This window comes from Phoenix dactylifera, chromosome 17 (assembly GCF_051530095.1).
Source record: "Phoenix dactylifera cultivar Ajwa chromosome 17, Ajwa_hap1_PhDact_Kaust_v1.1, whole genome shotgun sequence".
In the NCBI taxonomy this organism is placed as follows: Eukaryota; Viridiplantae; Streptophyta; class Magnoliopsida; order Arecales; family Arecaceae; genus Phoenix; species Phoenix dactylifera.
In genome coordinates, this window is record NC_143206.1 from 15,545,794 (window position 1) to 15,566,296 (window position 20,503).

The 20,503-nt window shown below is 39.4% G+C and overlaps 2 protein-coding genes across 2 annotated transcripts; both read right to left on the minus strand.

Annotated features, from left to right (window-relative positions):
* Positions 1–397: 397 nt before the first annotated feature.
* LOC103709687 (rhamnogalacturonan I rhamnosyltransferase 4-like) lies at positions 398–6,820 on the minus strand. Its single transcript, XM_008795148.5, has 8 exons — positions 6,458–6,820; positions 3,063–3,130; positions 2,851–2,939; positions 2,576–2,762; positions 2,182–2,471; positions 1,880–2,084; positions 1,642–1,799; positions 398–1,149 (listed from the first exon to the last, which is right to left on the minus strand). The coding sequence occupies exons 1-8, from the start codon at positions 6,735–6,737 to the stop codon at positions 888–890; spliced, it is 1,539 nt and encodes a 512-aa protein (XP_008793370.2). The 5' UTR covers positions 6,738–6,820; the 3' UTR covers positions 398–887.
* A 2,690-nt stretch (positions 6,821–9,510) lies between these two features.
* On the minus strand, positions 9,511–16,100 carry LOC103709688 (putative apyrase 1). The gene is made up of 9 exons (XM_008795150.5): positions 15,456–16,100; positions 14,232–14,360; positions 14,081–14,137; positions 13,785–13,877; positions 12,315–12,520; positions 12,000–12,088; positions 10,372–10,589; positions 10,071–10,260; positions 9,511–9,989 (listed from the first exon to the last, which is right to left on the minus strand). The coding sequence occupies exons 1-9, from the start codon at positions 15,792–15,794 to the stop codon at positions 9,877–9,879; spliced, it is 1,434 nt and encodes a 477-aa protein (XP_008793372.1). The 5' UTR covers positions 15,795–16,100; the 3' UTR covers positions 9,511–9,876.
* Positions 16,101–20,503: the final 4,403 nt, after the last annotated feature.

The following is a 20,503-nucleotide window of genomic DNA, read 5'->3' on the forward strand; positions in this document are numbered from 1 at the left end:
TTAACAAAGAAATACTTGCCTAAGAAAATGCTGCAGATCTGAGTCTATTCTAGGTTTATGGCTGTTCAACATTCTTACAGCCTCTACAGAATTGAATAGTGAAATAGAGCTTAAAATCATGCATTCTAATGCAATTGAGAGGTCAATTTAATCAAGAAACATGAAAAGAAAGGAGGAAGGAGGGGGAAAAACCAAACGATTCATCACCACCCTCCCAACTCGCAAAAAATTGATGCCAACAAATGTTTTGAGTGGCAGCTGAAAGAAAACAACCCTAAAATACAACCACAGCAATGTATAACTTCACTTTTAAGATCCTGGGACCGAGATGAAGATGATGAATTCAGGCCGTGATCCTAATGTTGCCCATTTCAGAATCACATGAATACAGGAGCAGTAGCCAGCCGAAGTGAGTTTGTAATTGCAACTGAAGATAACATTCAGAAACTGAACTTCCTAATATTTTGTAACAAAAGACAAGAGGCTACAGAAGTGTCCTGATACAATCCTAGAGGCCACCATGTGTGCTATTATAGCCTTTGTCAATGAAATTGAAGAAAAAAAATCTGAAGAATCAAAAAAAAAAACTGAGCTATGAAAGAATGACAAAACAGTTGTTGAGAATGCAGCTAGAACAGAGCTATGAAGTGAACAAATTGAGCTCGTGATCCTTCAACCTTCTATGCTGATGGTTTGAGCTCCATTATGACAGCAATGTGTGTTCCTAACCCACGGTACATTGCATATTTCATCACCCATCTCTTACTCAAAAAATCAGGGTTGGAGAAAGAAGTCAGCTGTACAAAGGATGCTACAGATATGCTGGCATAACCTCAAAAGGAGGATATCATAGTCAGCAAGATGCCAAGAATTACTCATCAACAGCTTCAGATATCAGAGTGCGTTGATTCAGTGCCTGGACTCCTTAGGGGGGGAAGGCATTCTTGAGGATTGGCATAAAAATTGTCCTCCTCCTTTGGCTGTCCAGGAATGACTTTCCTTACTGTTGGCCGGCCCATTCGATTTTTGTGTACTTCTTGAACAGCATTAGAGAACTGATCCCATGATAGTTTTCCATCACCAAGGAGATCCAAAAGCTTTACTAGTTCTTTTCTATCCAACAAAATAGTCTTACGGAAGCCAGTAAACCTATACAGACAAAAGAAAGATCAGTTGATGAAAAGCTAAATCATTGAATTCAAGTGAGTGTATAAAACAAAGGGATCTGAACAGAGCAAAAGAAAATTTTCAGGAGTTCCTGAACCTGGGAAGTCATTCAGTAGCCAAAACAGAATTTTACAGCACAAAATCATACCTTACGATATGTTCCTAAATGCCTACAATTAAATGCTTTCCATACCTACATAGTTCAGATAAAAAAAGACATAAAGAGGAAAGCGACCATACGAACATAAAACACATTTATAATTCTTATGAGCTCAGGCATTTTAGTCATGTAAATTACCCAACCACAATAACAAATTTAGCAAATAATATCTTGACAGTGCCAAACTTCTCAAGCTGGGGTGTAAAAAATTTTTACAACATCTATTTGGATGGAAGCTTCTCAATTAGAGGGATTTAGAGACAACCAGGAAAAGAAGCAAAGAAAAAAAGAGAAAAATTTGGAAAGAGGCAAACCTGCGGTGTCCCTCTACAACTTTTGCCATGTTTCCATCATAACTGGGGATAAAAACATCACTTGCAACAGAAACGAGATAATCTAGTGCTGCCATCTGAGTCGAGTGATTCTGGAAAGGCCTCAACTCATCAGGACTAAGAAGCATCTCCTTCCTTGCCTGTAATTGGAAAGGTGAATGACAGTAATCAGAGCAACATCTTAAAAATCATATGGAGACAAATAAGAATATGAGCATACCATTTTAGGATATGCAGCCCTCAGGGCAGCCAGCCTTCTCTCACCACCATAGATCTCCCCGGAGGCAATGTATATTTGGGTGTCCCTTGTGAAGCCTAATGCTTGTAAGACCAATGATATTTCCTCAGGGGTAAGAGGGCACAAACCTTCTAGTCTTTTCTGCTCGGACACTATTTCCTTCTCTTTCCACCATGGATATGCATATCTAAAAGTTCAAAAATGCAAGACAAATACCATCAATAGTTGATGAGAGAAACACAAACCCAAAGAAGCACTCTCAGAGGAAAGAGTAAACATTAAACCTCATCCTTGTGAGTTCCTCAGCTTCTTTGTCAGAACATCCATGTGTACAACCAGAAAAAGATAGCATATCCATCTCATATCGCAGATGAAGCACAATGAAGAACCCCCTTCTCCTAAGTGTTGAGATAAGCTTGTGACCTAAGGCCTCTATCCATGGTGTAAATTTTAATGCCTCATAATTAATACGGCAACGAAGCTTTTGGAGCTCAACCGGAAGGCCATTGTTTGCAAGACGAGCATCAGTTTTACTAAAATGGATCACTTTGTGCTTCCTTGCAACAGGCAAGATCTGCAAGCAACACAAATTTTTGCAAGAAAGTTCATGCCTGATGTAGATCAGCTAGGAGGAATACTGCATGTAGTAATAAGAAGAAAAAGGATTCCTTGACTGACCTGCTTCAAGTAGTATTTCTCACTAGCCCAGCTAACCGGAGGCATAGAGAATATTTCCCTGTGAATTGTTTTAATGAACTTGTCTGGAATTTCTCTACCAAATTTGGCTGGAAGTTTTTGGATGATTTTTACTTCATCTCTCAAGGAATGTATGAAATGATTAACATTAAATATATCCCTAAAGTCACTGCATAACATAATGACTACGGTCAGAAATAATCATTCCATGAACAATAGTACACCTTCAGCCTGAAAGCTAAAAGTGAACTTCATACCTAGGATCAGCCCAGAAAGATTTTTTATCAAGTTCAGGAACTACCAAGGTTAGATTCAGATAGCGTGCAACAGTGACCATATCACAGATCTGAAAGGTCCCAAATTATTATAAGAACAGTGGATTAGCAGCAGCAACCAAAGTTTTCAAATTGCACATGATCTGGAGGACTTGGGAAAACAAATGAAGTTAATTAAGATAAAATTTACAAACCGCAGCTCGCATTTGATTCAAGCCACCATTGCATGACACCAGAAGATAACCATTGCTTTTGTAAACCCCTGGAGAAGATGGTTGGGGTAGTTACAGGGAAAGTAATAAAGTAAATCTAAATTATGCTAGTGATATTTTAGGAAAACATTCAACAAGAATCTTACGGAAGCTGAAAAAGGAAGGCATAATAAACAGATGACAGCTGAATGTAGATCAAACTTAAAAATTCCAGCTCTTTTACAACCTTATCAACCTTATGAAAGCTAGTAAAAAGCTTCTAAGAGACATTACTACCCGTGGTTGTTAAAAAGAAACAGCTCCAAATTAAATACATCAAAATGATAAAAGATCAACCAATACAGCTGATTAAGCACCTTCATAAAGAACAAATTTGAACTCTCAAGAGTAAAACTATTGAAACAATTATCACCAAGAGACCATTATCTAGAAAGGTGCCAGTGACCTCCTAGTCTTGCCTATTGCATCTTTCTCAAACCATACTTTACCAGCATTTAACAGATCTTCACCAAACAAATTCTGCAATGAGTTAACACTATCATCTAAATGTTCATTTTTCTTAAGCACGCTAATATTGTAAACCTAATAAATAGTTTAGCTAATATAATGAAAGAAGGTTCAAAATTTGCATTTTGGTAGGTGATGCACATAATGCACGAGCAACATCGAGATAACATTTGTGCCAACCTAAATGGTTATAGATTTTGCATATCTACAATGGTTTCTAAACTAAGCACATGAGAAAATAGAGCACTCCAAAAGCTCAATACATAAGATATTGTAATGTACCAGATTACAATCTTAAAAAGTGCATGATTAATGCTTTCATTGCCTCCTTGTATTGCTTAAGATTTGGAGTGCTTCCTATAGCCTTTGAAACCAAGTATTGAGTTGGTAGACCTTTAAAGAAAATGGATACGTAAAAACACTATGTGCAATTTGCTTCTAACTTCTACCAGGATCCACAATGTGAAACCTTAGAATTGCCTAAACAAGATCAGTCTAATTCAACCTTGTTGCGTGCCAATTCTGGAGACAATCGTGCAAATTGCAAGCTACATGTAATTACAAACCACTCCAATGGAAGGCTAACTTTTTCGTGCATCCTCCATACATTATTTTAAGGCACAAAACTTGTTGATGCATGCAGACTAAAGAGTTTTTGCAAACTACAGCCCTGGTGTAGACTCCTTAATCACATAAATCTGAAGATGCAAAAGACAAAAAGGCAATAATAACAATATCTAGGATAGGACTGATTTCTTGCCTATGAGAACAACAAAATATGATCCATGTGAACCACTCTTCTAATTGTTTAACCATCTCTCAAAATCTATCACCTATACAGATTACTTTATGCAGGACAGCAAGAAATAAGCAATGACAAAGGTCCTAAGGTCATGTCAGTAAAAGGGATTGTCAAGCCACAAACAGGTTCCGCCTTATTTGATCCTGCACGCCAAAAAAGAAGAAAAGATGGCTGAGGAAATTAATAATTTCAAAATTTTGAAATATGGTGAAAAAAATCATACTCCTTTTTATATTCTCGGACAAACAAAAATTTGTAACGCCCCTCTTGCTTAAAGAACCCATAACTTAAACATACCAATCTTCACTTACTCAAATTCCATGCAGACACAATTCTTAAAATATCAACAGTGTATTCTCTCCCTAATATCTTCAATCTTGTCCTTCAAGGTCTGACTGTTCTGGGCAGTGAATTATCCATCTTCATTAGTAAAAACATCATGGATATTGAACCTCTTATGATGACAAAATGGGCCAGCAATCTCAATGTTATTTCACATGTCCCAAAAAAGAGGAAATGATGCCCTCACAGGAAATGCAGGTACTTTGAAAGATACTTTCAGCATAGCAATAAAATGATGACTATATTGATTCGCTAAATGACTTCCACCTTCTGGTTCAATTGTTAATTCTCTCTGTAAATCTGGAAAATGGCATAGCAACTGTGATCAAGGTCGGTGGAACCGTCCCAAACCGTACGGTTCCGGTTGTACCAAGCCATCCCGGCGGCGGACAGGAATAGTTCCAGCAACAAAAACGGAACCTGTTGTCGGAGAAGGAGAAGGAGAAGGAAAGAGAAAAAGAAAGAGTGAGCGATGGAGGGAGAGGGAAAGGAAGGAAGACTGAGGGAGGTGGAGGCCAGCGAGCCGCATGGAGAACACTCCTGCGGGCACTGTGGTCAAGAAACAGGTCGGATCCCCTGCTTCGTTCGAAACAAGGGTCCGGCCCCTTTTTTTTATTTCGCGATTCTTAAAAATCGCTTATCGCGAAATAAAAAAAAGGTTCAGACTCTTGTTTTCGTTCGAAATAGGGGACCCAGCCGCAGAGCCTTCCTCCACCTCCTGCTCGGGTCGCCGACCTCCGCCAACCTCCCTCCCTCTCTCCCCCTTCTCTCTCTCTTGTTCGCCCTCTCCCCCGCCTCCTCTACTGTGTAGGTACAAGCCCGGCATGGCACAGCACGGCACGGGCCGTACCGACTCGTATCGCTGAGTAGCCAATCTGGGGCCGGTACCAGCACATGATTCTCCCCAATCTTCATCATATTTTTAAGCATTGTCATCCTTTGCCTTGTAAATATTATAAGTTAGGGATGGGTCAAATAAGACGTTACTTCCACCATTAACACCCATCTGATTCAGTTAACCCATTTCTATCAATTTCTGTCATTGAAGTCCAACCAATTGGCTCTTATAGTAGATGAAGGGATCCCAAAACAACGAGAATAACAGACCCCAAAACAACGAGAATAACAGACGATAGAGACCATATATATGAATTATGATCCAAATGCAAAAGTAAGGCAGGGGACACCATGTACACACACTAATTCCAAAACAACATATTTATTATGTGTCCTAATAAGCTCTTCCAGTATTCATTCTCATCAAGCCCTAAAACCCTAACAATCCCCTCTTAGTCCAATCAAATCATTAAATCCCTAAAATCTAGAAAACACGAGACCTAACTACATGAAACCAAGGCATACACCAAACCAGCAGCAACATCATCAAATACCACTTCAAAACAGAAAGCCGAACAGTCCTCCAACAACAAAGAAGTAGAAGGATCAATTAATTAAATCCATCGATCCAGTATCAACGTTAAAATTCAAGATCAGAACAAAAAAACAAAACAGAAAGACCCCAGTTTTTATTTTAATTCGAACATCTTCACCATCACATTCATCTAAAAATCAAAACTTTCGCGGCTTTTTCATTAAAGGCTAAAATTCTAGTCCACCGCCCGTCAAGAAAATCAGGAACGGAGCCAAGAACGAAGACAGGCGTCCAGATCAAACCGAGAAAGAAAGAGAGAGAGAGAGAGAGAGAGAGAGACGGAATGCGACTGACTGCGGGGGACGACCGCCGGCGGCGACGGCTGGGAGCGGGCGAGTTCGAAGATGGAGTTGGTGGCGTTGGGGCGGCCGCGGCGGTCGAAGTAGGCGGTGGGCCAGGACTTGGGGAGGCGGGGCTGCCACACTGACGTCAGCTGCACGAGCACCGTCCATGACAGGATGCACGTCCCCGCATATAGCATGTACCTCCTCATCCTCATTGTCTGCCTCCCTCCGCCACCGCCGGAGACCCTGGCCGGCAGCAGGACCATCCTCGACGTCGCGTCGTCCAACATCCCCTGTCCCCTTCCAGAATCCCAGCCTACAGCTGCATTACTAATTACGAAGTTAGGAAGAAAAAAAAAGGACCTTTGAAACGGAGACACAGTAGGGATTATTAAGAAGAGGCTTTTAGGAATAAAAAAAATGAAGAAAATTATAGTGTAACGACCTTAAAACGAGAGAGTAGTAGTTACGTTTTGATTTCTTCGGTTCGTCTCTATTATAATAATTCATTTTCTGTAAAATAAGAAAATATTAAGATCAGTAAGATATATGAAAAGAGTATATTAAAGAAGTGGAGATAAGAAAAAAAAATAGAAAAAATAAAACAAGGATTAAGATTACAGCAATGGTTGCAGCAACTCAAACACTAATAGACCTTTTAGATACAGATTGTGATTTAGGGAACCATTCAATAGGATAAGGTCTGATAATTTTATTGTTCTAATCTTTTATGTAGTATTTTTAGGTTTAAGTTTTAAGATCAAAATCAAATTACGTTGTTAGTCGAAAAAGCATAAAAGTCTCCAAGTAATCATTAATCATTTTGAATGCTCAATTTTCGAATATTTTAATTTTTTATTTTCAAGTTTATATAAAATAAATTATCTTGCACAAAAGTATATTTTGGATTTTAATAGATTTTTTTTTAACGTACTTTTCCTAACAGTGTTCTTGATATACTCATAAATATAATTTTATATTTATTAACAATAGTTTAGCGTTACTAGTTTATATAAGTTGGACTTTGAGAGGATAAGAGGGTAGTGCACTATGGTTGATAGTGGCAGGCATGGAAGAGGGCAAGGTCTATAGTGCATTCAAATACTATATTACAAACTATTTTGTATATATAGAGAACTATGAGGTCATGAGTTCTCTTGCTCACCTCCAATGAGAGTCAAAAAAACCTAGTCATCATCAACAAACACAAAGGAGTCATCACAATCTAATAATGTTGCTCAAGGTTTTTAATATATATATATATATATATATATATATATATATATATATATATATATATATATATATATATATATATATATATATATATATATATATATATGCCGTCATCTTCTCTTGGTGCCTGGTTATAGGCTGATTCAAGATTTCCAATTATGTTTAACTAATTCAAAAATCTAAATTGATATACTAGAATCAAGATACCAAAAGCTTGACCAAAACAATTATATAGCATTTAATTATCTCTGAGGTGCTGGTTTTCTAAATTTTAGTAATTAAATTTATTTAAAACTGTACGATAAAGACAAAAAAAATCCTAACTGGATTGTTGATTTTGTATTGGTTTATATTTTGGAATGTACCGACTTATCTGGGCTAAGGCAACAAAGACTTGTCTATTATAATTTTATATTTTGGAATGTTCGGATTAATCTTTACACATTCAACCATTTTATATTTAGAACAAGAAATGGTTGGTATCACCAACCCAAAACTGGCTTCCATCGGTCGCCTCAGGTCCATGACCACCCTTTTTCTCCATTCCTAGTACCACTACGCTTCTCTCTCCTCCCGGCGACCCCACACTCCATCAAATGCCTCGTCGAGGACCTCGCCGCCGGTGCCGTCTCCCCCGCCCTCCGCCAGCGTAATCTTTCATCTCTTTTTCACTGGTTTTCCTCAGGCGGTATACGTTAAGGGAGGCGGAAACACAGAGACTAAATCAAAGCACAGCCTCAAGAATGGGTTTGGTGAGTCTGTCATCCCCTGCTGTTTGCTTGGGAATTGCTGGTTTGCAGCTACGGCATTTGAAGACTTGACTTTGACAGAAGATTCTTTGACAACATTAGTCATACTCTGAAAGAGATTCTACGACAGCATTATGAAGATACATTGGAATTTACCACTAAAACATGCTCCTGGCAGTTCTTTCAACCTTCGATTCCGTCTGGACATGAACCGCCAATGAAGTAAGGAAATTCTCCGTTCAATAAGCAATCATTTGTAAATCTCTAGGGCCTTGAGAACCATAGTCATTTTCCATTCTTAATATGTTTAAAGTTTTGATATCTGGTTGCTCTCCAGGAGCAGGTGTGAGGCAAACGGCACATTCTAATGGGAGTGCATCCAGAAGTTAACCCTGTTGTCCATGGCCTCGGATTTTGGTCGTTGCCTCTTGGATTGTTGGCGACTCCTTGTTTTGAGCTGTTCTACTCCTTTTCTTCTTTTTTTTTTTACCTTCTCGATCTTAGGAGGAGCTAATCACCTCCTTTCCACCCTATACCCCTCATTCTACTCTATACGTTCTTCCGAGAGTGTCCCTGCGTTGTTCCACGTCTGAGTTCTGTACCCTCGTCTGAATGCGCGGTTCTCTGTGGTATTCTCCTCCACCACCTGTATCATTTAATTAATTTAATGAAATGATGGCGACACTGCAACATTGGCTCTTAAAAAAAGGGAAAAACAAGTTGGATGTTTCTTACCGATGAGCACTGGATTCGTGTGTGCAAGCCCCAGCCCACGTCCAAAGAGTTCCCATCTCAAGCAGGCAGTTGTCTTGGGTTCTTAGCAGCTCACCTTTCTTTGATTGTTCTTCTTACGTGAGAGAATTAGTAGAGCTGGCGAGTGACTCACAGCTCACAACCCAAAAATTTGGGACCGGGTCGCACAAATTTTGGCATAAAAGTTGCTTGCCCATACGTTTCGCATTGGTTGATTGATGTAGAGATTGAACCTTCGCTCGTCTTGCCCGCTGGATATCTTCATGTACATTCTTTCTAATAATCCCAGAGAATCATCCTGCAAGACTTCGATTGGAATTTGATAGATAGTTGGCAAAAGCCATCCGAACCAATATCAATTTTGATAATTATGTGACTGTGACAAGGTTCAAAAAAAACATCAAATCTCATCTCAGGGCTGCTCAAGAAATACGAAGAGTTCTGTCAGCAAAGAACATGAGTGTCAATATGCATCTTTCTTAGTTACAAATGGAAAATCAATCAATTATACTGCAAAACTGTGACAGCCATCGCTCCAGGTCCCTGAACTGCAGCATAGCGTGAACCTTGAAGCAGTGCGAAAAGGCAATACTGGCGGGGTTTTCTCATCATTATTTAGCAGCAAAATCAGAGCCTTAGAACCACCAAAATCTGAAACCGTTGCACGGCCCACTCGCCGTACAGATTGCCTTTATGCAGATGATGCAACTTCGATGGCACTACCCAGTGGCCATGCTGCCTCGACAAAGGCATTGCCATACTGCACCTTCTTCACCAGCGTGATCTCTTGATGCGGATCCAGGGCTGGCAGATACAAATATAGGAATCAGAATCATATTTGCAAAACTATGAGAAATTTTGCGGATGGAAGATCGATTGACATACCAAACCCATCCACAAGCAATGTGTACTGGTAAACAAGATCCATGCACAGAAAGGGGAGATTCTCCACAGAAACATGTGAATAGGTAGTCCGGGCATCGTCAACATTCAATTTGCAAGCACGCTTCGCAGCCTCCTCAAAGTCTGAAGGTCTAACCTTCGCCACTGGCACCTTGGGATCGACAAAACCAGCCTATGTAGAGACTAATACATAATTAGTACTCCAAAGTGGAAGGCAAGAGCTCAAAAAATAGCATAATGTTTGACCAAACATTAAATGTCTATATTGTCAGTCAAGTATCACCTCAGCAGCCCTATCAAAGAAAAAGGATGCCACAAATAGATTTCTCTGCCCATCTCCACCACCGCCATTCCATACACCACCAAATGTACACTTCATGTGTGTACATACTCGTCCATCAACTTTGAGAGCTTTAACTGCTTCATTTCTGCACTTAGAAAGACTAGCTCCTGAAGGTGCAGCTATTGCTTTGTGTACCTCGTCGCCATATTTGTATGTCCCTTTGGAGAGGAAAAAAGCTATAAGTGAGAATCTGAAGAAGGGTTCAGACATTATATCAAACAGTAACAAAAAGACAGCATGAATTCTTTTCCTGTAATCAGAATAAGAAAACAAAATGGAATTATGCAAGATCTTGCAATGCTGCCACCATGACGTTCCATTATAGCAGCTTAAAGTACTAGAAATCTTTATTGGTTACCATGGTTCTGGCAAATTTTAGCCTTTCAGGTGTGGAAAACATTCAAACAGACTTTGCAAGCAAAAGTTATACATAAAATCCACTGCCTGGATACTAAAAGTATAAATTTTGATCTGTCATCCGTACTATATTAATCTTCCAGAGCATAGTAACAATAGAATTCGCCATGCTGAAAATTTCTTGAATTGTTCCAGATTATTTTTCTTTGGGTAGATGGTGCTCTGAATTATTCCCCATGAATGAATAAATCAAGAATTTTTCATACATTCATGATGCATTCTCAGATTTTATGAGATGCACATGAATTTTTTGTAATCGATTTAAAAACCTTAATAAATTACGCATTAATAACAAATGTTTTGTTGGTGATGATCTTTTAACTATTTTTTTTGCTGTTCTTATCTCTCTAACACTTGTCTCACATGAATAAATAAGTAAACATATTAATAATTTACATTCTTTATCTATGATAAGTTTTCTGATTTTTATTTATCCAAGTTATTTCCAAACTTCTGGGAAAATTCTGCATTTCTTAGAATTTTGAATATTTACTTGTAGCTGTTTAATTTCCAAATGCTAAACTTGTGACGACATTCTAGAGTTGCATCATCTAAATGGTAGTCCTCAAGGATCTTAATGACTGTGACATAACAATACACAAATGCTCCATGATTGCTGTAAGCGAATTATGGGGTACATTGGCTGGCTAACAAATGTCTCTAAGAAACCTCTAATGAAAACCATCATTTTGCCTAAGCAGTTAATTTGTTGCCTTTTACAATGCTAGCAGAAGAGTTTGAGTAGCAGTGGGGGCACTGCATCTGTTTCTCCAGAAAAAATAAGTCAAAAAGCACCTCTAGAGGTACAAAAGTTCTTTAGGCATAATAGCATTCTAAATTTTTGATGGTCAATTCTTGCATAAACTATCCCTTGCATAATTAACAAAACCCACCATGAAAAATATTACCTCTACATGTTATTTATTTAGACCAGAATAAACTAAGAGGTTCAAATTGTACATGCAAATCAGATGGTTACTTTACAATTTTCTTACCATGAAGAATATGAATTTCCTAAAAACAGATTTTATGTGAAAAGAAAATTGCAGAATAAAGTAGTTTTCAAATACATTAGGTCCAGAGAATGCATAAGAAAATCATTGATAAAAAATCAGGAAGGCTAAATGTAGCAAGTATTATGGAAAAAATACCGCGATAACCATTTAAAATGCAGTTACTGTAATTATCTCCAGCTGTCAAAATCTCTGCCCGAGCAGCCAATAGACCATAATGCATGTAGCTGAAAGGGAAAGAACCCAGTTAGGAGTATATTTTGACCACTAAAAAATGTTAGAAGCACTTTCCAAGTCAATGACTGCAATAAACAGCTAGAATTTGAATTCCCAAATTCTAAATCGGACTGATGATCGTTAAGTTCTATCCCTCCTAACTTTACAAGAGAGTCTCATTCAAAACAGACATTAGAAAGCAATAATTCTAATAGTTGATCAGGGGAACTGTCAAACCTGTGAACATATAGGTAATATTTGGTTCCTTTAAGAAAAAGTTGCTTCACATACGAGTCCTCTCCATCTGTAACTTTTGGAGCCTCTGCAGCATCCTTTTCGGAGATAGCATAAGCCATTTGAACAGACCCTCCTCCCAAATCAACCACTCCAACAGTGTCTGAGTATGTCTTTCCCAAATGTCCTAACAGATAATTTATAGTAACCTATGTATAAAAAATTTTCTTATTAGCAATAGAATAATATTGAAGAGAAAGGTTAAGCATCGACATAAACAACAAAAGCAATAAATATTTGCAAATCTGAATATTATTTCTCAATATTCTTGTAGGAGAATAACTTAATCTCAAAAAACTTAAACACGGGTAATCAAATATCTTTCAAAAATGAAAAAAAGTTGAGTACAAAGCAAGTATGCACAATATAACAAGAAAATGAATGCACTTTATATTTCATTATTTGAGGAGATCTCAGTTTCCATTAACCATCGCTGCATAACTATAAGTGTGTTCTTTCTCCAAGGTTAATGGAAGACGAATAAGAAGGTGCAAATTGGAATACAAGAAAGAAGCAAAAGGCTGTCGTTGAAGACTCCGGCTATCACATGCTTCAAGATTTGGTTGGTTTATGGACTATGGAAATAGGATCCAAAAGGATGCACGACATCACAACATCAAAGACAAGTAGCATAAAGAAACATGAAATTCACTTTGTACTTGAGATCAGTTCGTTAAAAAATAACTTATCCCTTTCCAACAGGCTAGAATAAATGTCTTCCATCCCTTCCTCCCCCTCCCCCATCTTTGGGTAGGCCATCCTTTGCAGCAATATGACTAAGTATATTGGCATAATTTGCGAGTCGGTGACATCAAAACTGACACCTGATTGTAAAATGATGCTCAATTTTCTAGCAGAGATTACATGTGTAGAGTTAAGCTCGCCAAGCCCCAGATTCATGGGACAACGATTGTTGTGGTTGTCCATCATGATCTTGAGGCGAAAGGCTTGAGCATTCTTTCAATGCTTTCTCTCTTGATCTCAAGTTCCAATTTGTGAATCCAATGCAAGTTAGCTAGTTTAATTAGAAATAGTCAAATTGATGATTGTCTTGGCCATTTGTGAAATCAAATTTAAATTGGTAAGTAATGCACGTCTGATTAGATGTGGCCAAATAAAAAAAGGCATCACCACAATAAAAAGGAGAAATGAGCCAAATAAATCAGGCTTCTTGAAGTATCGTTAGGAAGTTGCACATATGAATCGATAACAACAATGTTCGGCATAAGGACACTTAAGACTCGTGATGCCTATTGTCTAGATCACTATGTTTCCTTTTATAACTAATGCTTTCTCCTAGATGAATAATAGTTTGGTTCAATGTTGGAAATAATCACAATATTGCGAGGAACTAAATAAAATTTTCAAAGTAAAATGTTAAATATATAGCATAAACAAGTTTGAATGATATACCCATTGAAAAGCGCCTTCTTGACTTCCATCAAGAACAGACACCCAATCTGGCTGAAATTTAAGTGAGCTCTTGTCTTTAAGAAGATCCCTGACCTGCAAAACTGCATGTTCAGATCAAAGGAAATAATGGAATAGTTGTGCTAAAGCAAGAGTCAGACTATCGCTTGCAAGGACAAAGTTGTAATTGTGGATTTAAAATTCATTTAATCTTAGAAACTAAAACGAAGGAAAGTATTGTTCTTTCCAGCTTAAAATAAGCATAACTTTTTTTCTGATGAATATTGAGGGATTATTACCGCTTGCAAAATTTTTTCAGATGTTTCAGCCCCCAGAGCTCTCAATCCTGCAGTGGCCTGCATAGGCATCAACATGTGAATGACCATAGATGTGATCGACTTCAAACTGCAAACACCATGTGATCTTATTGTCCAAGAGATTATGATTTACCCCAACTCTGACAGGTGTTTTCCATCGCAATTCTACTGGAACCACACTTTCAGCTTCCTCCAAAAGAGGAATTAGTGAATTTGCAGCCTCCTGAGGATCTTTAGCATAGGAGCTCAAGCCTGTTCCTATCTGCACATAAAGGACAAAAAGTATGATACCAAACAATAAGCTCTATGATGAATTTCCTAACCCAATCATTTAAATTGCTTGCTAGAGGGCATGACAGATGAAAACAGGCAGTACAAGTCCTGATCTTCCGAGCAAGAAATAAGAAATTTTATTGTGCAGAATTTCTAGCCAAAATTTACGTCATCCCTATTCTTAAACTCACCAACGAGTTGTGTCTGATATTGAGTTTTGATACTTCTGTACAAAGTTGTGGAGTAACTTAAAACATTTGCTTTATTATGATGGTTACTAGTGGAACCTATTATATATCACAAGGCTAGCTAACATTTTGTTCAACATCATAGTTCCTACTTGTATATGCAATGTGATGAGTCACATGGAAAATGGGAAACTTCCATTAATATTTACTGCCTAAAAAGTTAATTGTTTTCTGCCGTTTTTCATGAAAAATTTTGCTAATCATCAAGGGTTTTCATATTGCCTCGTACACAAGGCCTACAGTAAATCATGGTATATCAGTTGGCAAAAATATGAGTTTCATGATTCAATCAATCAGTCAAACTTCAATTCCACAGATGCATGGTAGTGAATAGAACAACTTTTGCTCAGCAATAACAGCTGCAAAACTTAGTACCAGTGATCATCAATCATCAGTTATGACGGCATATGAAACAGAGTTTGCTGCTAGAACTGTAATGACACATGGCACCGCAAACATTTCATGCAACATCACACTCCAAAGAACAGCATTCGTGATGCCACAAAGACATCACAGCAGATCTGTTATCATCACATTTCCCAACTGGTTTCTCTTCTACCCAAATTCTAACTTCATTGACAAAGTAATTTACGGAAATTTAGTCACATCTATATTGTCAGTAGCCAGTTCAGCAATTATCATCTTATCAGAGACCAATTTCTAATTCCAAATGTATAGGATACACAATGTAATCTTTTTAAGCTGTTTGTTAAAACTAAGAAGTAGAATCCATCTCAGAAGTGTTAAAATATGCTAAATGTTACATACATTACTCGAATTCCAACCCTAAATAAAGAAATCATCTAAAAGAAGAAGGAACCCTGCTCGATCCATACCCGTCTGAAGAGCTCGATCTCCTTCCCGATGTGAAGCAGATCCAAGTTCTCATCGAAGCAGTAGACATGAACCCTACTCCCAGAACTCCCGGCATCGAAGATGACCGCGTAGCTCTTGGATCCCGCGTCCGCCGCTGCGCCGCTGCCACCGCCGGGGACGGTCTTGCGGCCAGCGTTGGCGGCGGCGGAGAGGAGCGGGGCGGAGGGGGCGCGGGGCATGAGGAAGAGGACGAAGGAGACGAGAAGGAGGGGGACGGAGACGACGAGGATGACGCCGCGGTAGCGGTGGATCTTGTCGGCGAGGGGCTCCTGCCGGGGCGCGGCCGCCCGCTGCTTCATCTTCGCGTCGGCGTCAGCGGGCGCCGGGATCAGCTCGGCGGCGGACGGCGAGCGGTACCGGATCTGCCCGTTGCTCGGGGGCGGCTTCAAGGGCTGCGGCGTTTCCTGGACGGTCTCCAGCTTCTAATATAAGAAGTGGGATCGAGGCGGTGGACGGGATCCGAGCACCGACGGGATGCGACGAGAGATCTTTATCCCACTTTTGGCAACCAAGCTCTCTGGTGCTGCTTTTGCGACGGAGCAGGGGCTTCGCCGGTCGCAACAAAGGAAGGGAGTAAAAGAAGACGAGAAAGGGGGAGCGGAGGTGAATGAAACTAACAGCCCACGAGCTGTTATTTATGAATTAATATTATTTTATTTATAACGGCATGGTACACAAATTATCGACCAAGGAAAAGGACTAGGCGGTGTTTGGTACAGATGGTTGGGTCATGGAGTGGTATAGGGGTTAAATAGAAATGGGGTGCTTAAAATCAGGTGGAATGAGGAATTCTGTGATTTTCATTATTTGGCTGTCTCCCTCGTGTTACCGTTCTGTATACTCTTTCAGCACGACCTTTTACGGAAGTGACGCGGCCGGAACGCAACTGGCAGGCAGAGGGAACCGGGGACATGTGTCAGAGGAGTGGGACGTGGGTGTGCAGGGAAATGGGGTCCATGGAGATTGTGAGATGAGGTTTTTTCCGGGTCAAATTTGAAGATGGGTGTAGGGTGTAGTTTGTTTATCTTTTACATATTGGTTGAGTTCCAAATTTGAAGGGGTAAAAGGGACCCGTTCGCTGGAAGATATTCTGTGTGGTCAAACGCGTTCAGGAATTAGGACCAAGGGCATTGGGTAGGTGCTTCAACAATGTAGGACGGAAAGAATTGTCATAGTGATTCGTTCATGTGTACTTATATATATATACTTTTATGTGTGTGTGTGTGTGTGTGTGTGTCTATGTACGTGTGTGTATGCATAACTAAGTGATATGTGGATGGTTTTAATAGTTCAGCTAGCTACGGTATCATTGATATTCTTTTGTATACACAAGTGGCCTAAACCCTCGATAGTTGAAATCATCAAATTTGGCAAGCATAAATTAAGAAGAAGTGGGCTTGGTTGAATGGTTATCAGATTATTTAATGTTTGGATACGGTGCTAGCCCTTTATCATACATTGATAAACACCTATGATGCTCACCAAACATGAGGTTCGAAAATTATGTCTCTGCACATCTCTATATGTAATTACGGCTTGATATTGCATGAAACCCCATGATCCTATTTTATAATATTTTATAAAAAAAATAGGAAATATCTAACCCGTTTAATATATTGGGATGTTTGGGGTATTTTCTTCTTAATAGGTTAGCGGCAAGTTTACCGCACCGGCTTTCTCACTTTTTCTTTTTCTTTTTTGAAAATATTATTTATTTTTATTCTGATTTGGCTGAACCAAATCAAGAAAGCTAACTCAACTTTTTTTTTCTTCATAGACTCTTTTTAAAATTATTTTTTCAAAAACGAATATTTTAATATTTTTTCCTTGAAACCCTCACGGCGGGCGGCGGCGGTGGAGAGGGAGAGAAGAGGGAGTGCAAGTGGCTGAGGAGGAGGCAAGCGAGATGAGGATCTTCTCGAGGAGGGAGAGGGAACGGAGGGGGGCAAGGGTGCAGGAGACGTGGCGCGGGGAGATTAGGATTTAGGAGGAAGGAGAGGCGGTGATGCCCAAAACCCTGATCCCGTCCTCTAGCGCTCTCTTATGAGTAGCATCGCCAAGGGCAAGGCTCCAGCCAGCCTCTGAAGCGCTCCACCCTCGACAAGAAGAAGCCTGATGGTGGCAACCCATCCGCTTCCCGCGGCGGCGAATGCGCCCGGAACAAGACCAACAAGTACTTCCACCGCATCGTCAACTCCTGCCTCAACGCCTCTACCTCGCTCCGCCACCTCACAGCTACTAAGGAATGTGCCCATGAGGCCAAGCGCGAGAAGCTCGGCCTCATGTCCCAGGAGCGCCAGCGCGAGATCGACCAGGAGAAGGCCCGCACCGAGGCCGGCGGTGCCGCCCTTGAGGAGGAGCTGGTCATCATGGGGGCTCCACGGCTGGATCTTATTGTTGAATTAAATTAAATATTTTAAAATTTTGAAAACTAAATTAGTCGATGGCCAAACCGTAAGCATCCGTGCACAAGTAGGGGAACAAACATAAAAAAATTTTCAAAGAAAGCAAACCACGACAAGTGTCATGCATCCTGCGCAAGAGCAAGCATGAAAAGGCCCTTCGAAGAAGGAAGGAAGCATGAACGGCCAAGATGCAATAAGCCGAACAATCAAAGGAGCACAAAAAGATACGTCATTAATTCGCGGGAGGGGAATCTTCTTCTTTTGATGAGCCTGAGCCTATATAAAAGGCTCTAGGGATCACGCAAGAAAGGAGGTGGTCCATCGCCTGGAGATGGCAGAGGAGAGAGCTCACTACCTTCGTCGGCGGCTTTCTACGATACCGGCAGCAGGGATTGAGGCTGAGAAGGGAGAAGATACTTTCACAAAAGTCCCTCAACTTCGAGACATTTACCACACCAGCCACCATTTTCAATTCTAAAGCACCGTTGGTGCTCGAAGTATTTACCGCACCAACCACGCCAGAGAAAAGCTAACTGTAAAAGGACTTAAAAAAGACTTTTTGTACCGTTGCAAACGCCATAAATAGAATAACATCGGATTCAACGCATACAATACCATGCTACGTCAAGTGCAGTTAGGTTGCTTAGGCTGGCTTACGGTAATGGTTTGGTTGCGTTGGAAAGACCCTCCTCGATGATACCATCTGAATTAGCTAAACTAGAAACTAGAGCTCGCTTGGTTCACAGAAAATTTTTTTTTTACAGAAACATGCAAAGAAAATATTTGAAAAAGTATTTTTAGAATATTTGTTGACAATGAAAAAATAACAGATTTTCAGAATGCTTATATTTGATGGATCATTCATTTTTCTGAAAAAATTTTGTATAATTTTTATTATATCCTTAATAAAAATTAGATCTTTAATACCTCTTTAATGCTGAAGTGTTTTTTGGAAAAAAATAAAAATGGAATGATTTCCGACCCATAGAAACGTGAGAATCATATTTCCATAAGAATACAATTTTTTCGTCTCTCTTTTTTGTAAAGTCGAATTAAATAAGAGGCATCTTATTACTTTTTCGTTGATCATTTTTTTTTTCTTTTTTTTTCGCAAACCAAACGAGCCCTATGAGACATGTTTTAACCATGGGCATTAAGCCTATCATGGGTCAGGCTTTCCCATAAAGTTTATATAAATTTGGCCGGAAGCCTAGTCAAAAATAAATAAAATTTAAATTTAAGATCTGGGTCATGATCAGCACTAAGTGCAGGACACGGCAGGTCATGAGGGAAGCTCACCATCACATGCATGCGGAAACATTGTCAAGACTCGTGGATTGTCGTGTCAATTGCGGGGTGGGCCTGCGGACCTGCTTTCCATATCACGCGATGGACATCAACCGCACTCGCGCGAATGACGGTTTGACTGCCCAAAGCCGTCAATGTTTATATTGGAGTTACTTCCATGATCGCCTTCGGGTGCAGCTCACGAGACGCCATCTGGAGAAGAATTTGTGATGTTACATTTTCAGAAAAGATGTACAAATTTTATATACCACAATTGATGCGAGCATTCCTCATAACTGGTAATTCTCGATTTTCTAATTTAAAAATATAAATTCCTGTCTCTTTTTTTTTTGCTATAAAAAAAAAAAAGACAAATCCATCCCTGTGTAGCAGTCCCTACTAGGCCCTTAACCTGCCAGGAGAATGTTTGATGCGGACAGAACTGACCGTGTGTTGGACATGCCGGCCATTTTTGCTCATACTCTCCCTATCCGTGGCTCGACTCGGTTACCCTTCTGGGCTCTCGACCCGAACCTCCGTGTGAGCATGTCACATCCAGCACCACCGAGGCTATCAACAGACCAATAAACCCTTCCATCCCATGTGTCCGAGCGGGGAGCATTCGGTCTTCTCATTTAATAGATAAAATTTAGATTTCGATGTACTTAATCCATTTTGACCAGTTTAATAATTAGATTGTTTCAAAACTTGTCTATTTCATTCGTTTAAGTTCTACTCAACCCATTTAAAATCCATTTAACTTGTATAAAACTAGCTTAACTTGATTAAACCTTATTAAATAGGTTATGCAACCCAAGTCAATTTATCTGTTTAATAAAAATGTAAGGTTGAACTCCGGATTTTGGACCATCAATAAATAGGTTAGTTTAGGTTGATAGAATTTCAATCTAACTCATATCCAACTTGATGTGACCTATATTTGGCTTGATCCGATCTATATTTGACTTGATCCGACCCGATTATCTCTCTAGTTCGGGAACTTAAAAAGTATTAAGAGTTGGTGCAATAAATAAAGAATGGTGAGCGTTAGTAGGCCCAAAATCATTCCTAAAACACCATGCCGGTGCTTTTTTTTTTTTTTTTTTTTTTTTTGCTAAGTAGGCCCAAAATCATTCCTAAAACACCATGCCGGTGCTTATTTAACCACATCAAAAACAACTAACGTATCATAAGACTTGGCAAATGTCTTACTATATATTTTTTATTTGCAAATATCGATTTTTCTTCAAAATACTTTTCCATAGAAATAAAAAATAAGGTTCCAATGAGTGAAAAGAAATAAAAAAATAATAAAA

Excerpts from the sequence above, each read along its gene's own strand:
- LOC103709687 (XM_008795148.5), bottom strand. The coding sequence starts at position 6,737 with ATGTTGGACGACGCGACGTCGAGGATGGTCCTGCTGCCGGCCAGGGTC. Across the intron at positions 3,131-6,457 it reads GCCGGCGGTCGTCCCCCGCA|GGGTTTACAAAAGCAATGGT; the intron begins GTCAGTCGCATT and ends CATCTTCTCCAG. Across the intron at positions 2,472-2,575 it reads AGAAATACTACTTGAAGCAG|ATCTTGCCTGTTGCAAGGAA; the intron begins GTCAGTCAAGGA and ends TGTTGCTTGCAG.
- LOC103709688 (XM_008795150.5), bottom strand. The coding sequence starts at position 15,794 with ATGAAGCAGCGGGCGGCCGCGCCCCGGCAGGAGCCCCTCGCCGACAAG. Across the intron at positions 12,521-13,784 it reads AAGAAGGCGCTTTTCAATGG|GTTACTATAAATTATCTGTT; the intron begins GTATATCATTCA and ends TTTTATACATAG. Across the intron at positions 12,089-12,314 it reads TATTACCTATATGTTCACAG|CTACATGCATTATGGTCTAT; the intron begins GTTTGACAGTTC and ends TTTCCCTTTCAG.